General features: G+C 38.3%; 1 protein-coding gene across 3 annotated transcripts in view; it reads left to right on the top strand.

Annotated features, from left to right (window-relative positions):
* MYH11 (myosin heavy chain 11) overlaps positions 1-4,739 on the top strand; it is a 60,185-nt gene that overhangs the window by 24,245 nt on the left and 31,201 nt on the right. For 2 of the 3 annotated variants that reach the window (XM_038186720.2, XM_038186722.2), the window contains exons 5-6: positions 1,816-1,918; positions 3,643-3,663. In XM_038186720.2, coding sequence (XP_038042648.1) covers positions 1,816-1,918; positions 3,643-3,663 — 124 coding nt within the window. The remainder of the gene's footprint in view (positions 1-1,815; positions 1,919-3,642; positions 3,664-4,739) is intronic. The other variant, XM_038186721.2, reaches the window with a different exon arrangement.

Below are 4,739 nucleotides of genomic sequence, written 5' to 3'. Positions count from 1 at the left end.
GCAGAAAATAGGAAAACCCTCAGCTCATGCAGGAGCAAAGAGTTAAGGAAAGCAAGCACAGAACAAAATGTTAAGCAACTTTAACATTGCAGTATGGTAGGATAATTACAAGTGAAATGATGCCTTATATGGTAATACTCACAGGGATTCAGGGAAAGCCAAATGATGGGCACTGTTGCCCTGGGAGAAAGGAAATGCAATGCATGTAGTGATGAACTACAAATAACCTTTAATAAAATAGAATAGTTCAAAGTCTAGGGTTTGTTTGAAGAAAGTTTTTACTTTTATTCCAGAGTACCAAAGTTGCAAGGTAAATTTATTTGAAAACTTAGTACGCCTATGTTTTCAAATTGGTGTGCTTAGTTTGGAATAGTTCCCAGGACACTTAATTTTTATCAATAAAACATGGAAATGTTTTAGCACTGAAGTCCAGGCAGGGATGAATCCAACCTCTAAACTGCACAAATTACCCCAGGTCTGGTGATAAGGAACGTACTTGTCTCAATTAGTTCTGGTTAAAACTATAAAAGCCAGAAGAAACACTTCTCATCATGTGTACCTTGGGCAGGAATTGTTTCTGGTTTCCTAAGGTTTACATCAATGTCATCCTGTCTTTAAAGTCCTGCCTTGCACTTACTCATATTTTTTACGTCCATTTTTCACTGGTCCCTTGGTAGGGAAAATTAACTCCTCTATTTCCTAATTAGGAAAAGAAGCAGAACTACAATGGATCTGGCTAAATAGTTTCAGCTTCAAAAGAGTTGACAAATATCCATAGGACTTTTATATATATTGTTCCTTTTATTTTTTAAATCCACTTAGATTCAAACCCAAGGAAAGAGATGTCCAACTTCCATGTAGACTCACAGCACTAGCTTGATAGAGCTGAAAGAACTAACTTACTACATCCACACCCACTGTAATGCCCTTTCTGACTGCTGAGACAGGACAAGATAAAAACATTTTAGTCCATATAATCATCAAAGCCAAAGATATCTAGAAGTGCAAAGATGAAATGTGAACGAGAGAGACAAGTAGGCTGGAAATGGTCTTACTTCTGAGAAAATACTGTAAATTTGGTCCTTGTACTTAGAAAACTAGCATTTTACTGTAAGAGAAGGCTTAAGAGTTGTAAATAAACTTAACTCCAGAAATCCTCTGGGAGGTAGAAAGTTAATACCACCTTCCTGCTTCCCAAGAGACACTGCACAGAGTACAGCCACGATGACGCTTCTGCTGGTCAGAAATGTTCCCACATTAAGTTCCCTGCTACCTGGTTAGCTGGGACAACTCCAGCAGTGTCAACTCTGGTCTTACAGAGGTCAAGGAAAGTCTGAAGATCATGGAGATCACATAAGGCAGTATAATTCCCTTATTCTACAGCATTGATATAACTGCTTTAATGCCTGTGTTTCTGATGAGAAAACTGTTGGATTACTGTTGATGGTTTTTCTTATTCTTGTACCACATTATACTTAACATTGCATTTTTTGGGGGTCTTAAAATATGAACAGACTCCCTGCCAGACCCAGTTCTCATAAATGTTTAGATACTGCCAAAGCAAAATGAAGTGCTGTACAGAAGTGCTTTAGAATTGCCTTACGTGGCCCAACGTCCAGTCAAAATACTAATGGGACAGAGATAGAGCTCTGATACCATGTTCTGTGCATGCTGAAGTCAAGTGGGTTTGGAGAGACCATGTTCAGGGATAAATACTGAGCCACGCAGTTTCCAGTCCTGTTTTTATACAACAAACTCATCAAATGGCGGGAGTCCACCAGTTACCTTCTTTTGTTTTATTTTCTTTTCCCTCAGAGGTGAATCTGGTGCTGGCAAGACAGAAAATACCAAAAAGGTCATTCAGTACCTGGCTGTTGTTGCTTCATCACATAAGGGCAAAAAGGACACCAGCATCACTGTAAGTGAGCTTTTCTGTATTCAACTCTCCTTTGAGCCTGTTAGGACTGTACCGAGCTGATTGCTAACAGCAAGTCAACGTCTGTGGCTTGCCAAGTAGTTGACATATTAAGAGTACACAATTATGTCACAGCTCTATGTTTATGGAAAAAAAAACTTTTGTTTGACACCCTGTTAGGCATCAAATCAGAATGTACTTTCCTAGAAGAAAAATATTCATAGCTTTCTATATGCATAGTACTTATTTATATCCTAACATGAAGGCCTTGAAGTCTGCAAGGTCCTTATTTTACCCTTGGCCACTGGCAAATAAGAACTTTAGGAAAACCTTTAACTAAAACATCATCCATCTGCATTACAAAAATGTATATAAACTTTTAGACTTCTGAAGTGTTGATCGGCTTTGTTAGCACACAATTTTTTTTATGAACTAGCAAAAAGTTTCAATATAAAAATTATTGTTTCATTTTAGGCTGTTGACACAGAACAATTTTGAAAGGCACATTTTCTATAAAGTACTTTGTTGCTTCAAAATTTGTAATAATCTTGCCTTAGTGATTAAAGTTCAACGTTTTGCTCTGAACCGTAAGAGCTTATGTCTACCCAGTTCCCTGAAATCATTGTTGTGGCTGAGGCTCTCACCTTTACTGTATTCATCAATGCAACTCGAGGTCCTATGTCATTTCAGTAATTTCCAGCCCTTTTTATGTTACTCAAAAATTTATGGGAAAAAAAAAAAAAAAAAAAGTACCAATTAATTTTTATGACAAAACAGGCTTAATTCAGGAAGACATTCCAGTGCATCCCAAAGGCAAGACTGGGTCCAAAATAAGGAATTAATAGAGTAGTGAAAAACAAAGTAAAAATCTTATGACCACACCTGTGCTGGGACTTGCCTATCCTGTATGCCTGAGGATAGAGGACTCCAGAGCACACCGCCTGGCCTTTTCTACCATGAGTAATTGTTGTTTATATACAGCGTATTCTGCTTCAGGGCAAGGGAGGGAGTAGATGTCCCTTAGGGCAGTATTTTCTAGAAATCTGTGATTCAAGTTGGTGGAAACAGTCCAAGACCAAGGGCATAGTTTTCCTTTGTTGAATGTTTATGAAAAAAACCCTTATTTCATCCTGCCGAGTCCTTCTCAGTGGCTGGGGGAAATGAACTTGTGGTTTCAGGGCCATTCCTAATGGGCATGTAACTGTAGTTGCTGCTGACTCCCCTGGGGAACTACATGAGTCTCAGGATCAAACTGGCTCTGAGAGAGATCTGAAGGCAAATATCCACCAGATGGGGGCTGAGAGAAAGTCTAAATTATTCTATAACATGTTGACAAATAGTAATTCAGTGACTGGGACTACTGACATGGCAATTTCAGTCATTAAAAAAATAATGAAGAGCAAGATGCCTCCATTGCACCAGAAAAGAACAGGGGATTTACCCTAAAAATATCTGTCCTCATCTGGTCCTGGGAGACTGACCTGGGACTGGATCCAAATCCCATCCCTTCGCTTCAGGTTGTTTTTTTTCTTCAGTTAAAATACTCTATACATGTTACTTGCATTTGTACTCTTGGTATGTCTGCAATAGATTTTTGTTTGTTTGTTTTTCTGGTTTATTTGCATGGAAACTGTGTATTGGTTATTTTAATACAGGAAAAACAATAAAAATGTCTGTGTAATGGAAATGATACTGACACTTGTTTTATACCACATTATTCAATACAGCAAGGTCCATCTTTTTCTTACGTGAGTAACTTAGACTGTTTGATGTGTGTTTAAGGCACTGAGTGTAGATCTGCATGCTATTGTTGCACCTCAAAAATTCAAGAGAGATTTTGTTGAAATACGTTGTATGATAAGATGAAAAGCAACAATAGCGCCAAATGCTCTCACAAATCAACCCTAACTGTGTCAGGCTCCATGGAAAGAATGAGGTCTGACACAGGCAGGGTCATCTCTCAAATATCACTCTCTCCTATACGTGTGTGTTCAAATTGCCGTAGTTTGAATGAAATTTCCCACGTTCCTGAAAGAGCCACTCAGCCTGAAATTGAGCAATCTGATTTCTGAATGAAAATACCTAAATGCTTTCCATGCTTCAGGTTGAACTTTCTAGGACTGTTGTGAAATAATTCCTAAACCTCACCATGTTTGATTGATTTGTTTGGCTGCATGCTTTCCATTTGATATTGCTTTCAATGACATTTTCATGTAACTGTAAAGAATTGTTCACATCTGCGAAAGTTAGCATGCTTCTAGCTTGCTGCTATGATGTATAACAGAGCAATTCCCACTGCAGTGTGTAACTGCAGGTATGTTATGGCAGTTTCTTACAGGCCCTTGGGGGCCCTCCTATGTTGTGGTGTGACATCCAGCATACCAGTGCTTTAGGAATACAGGCAGGTTTGCTGGCTTCTTTTTGTTTGTATGCCAGGTATATGGATTTTTTTTTTTTATTACCCCTTTTTCCCCTTATTCTGACTGCTGTTTCAAATTTTGACTACAACAAAGTTTTGCCCATTAGTTAATTTATTACTTCATTTTTTTTTCATTTACATTCATTTACAGCTCTCTGTAAAAGTAAAAAAATAAGACTTAATTGCTGGCCCAGGCAACTCTGTGTAGTTCAGTGGACTTGCTTTATGCCTTAGTTCTTAAAAGAACTATGCTTGGGAGGGTGCTCATTCTCCCATTTCCCATCTCCCATGACCATGCAGGTAACCTTAGCCATTTGCTAACAAACTGTTGTTTTCTTTTTTTTTTACTACATTTTTGAGGTAGTCCCATCATTCCCACGTAAGTTATAAGCATTCAGAAATGGC

Source organism: Anas platyrhynchos, chromosome 15 (genome assembly GCF_047663525.1).
Source record: "Anas platyrhynchos isolate ZD024472 breed Pekin duck chromosome 15, IASCAAS_PekinDuck_T2T, whole genome shotgun sequence".
NCBI classification, from domain to species: Eukaryota; Metazoa; Chordata; class Aves; order Anseriformes; family Anatidae; genus Anas; species Anas platyrhynchos.
This window is presented reverse-complemented; position numbering and strand designations above follow the sequence as displayed.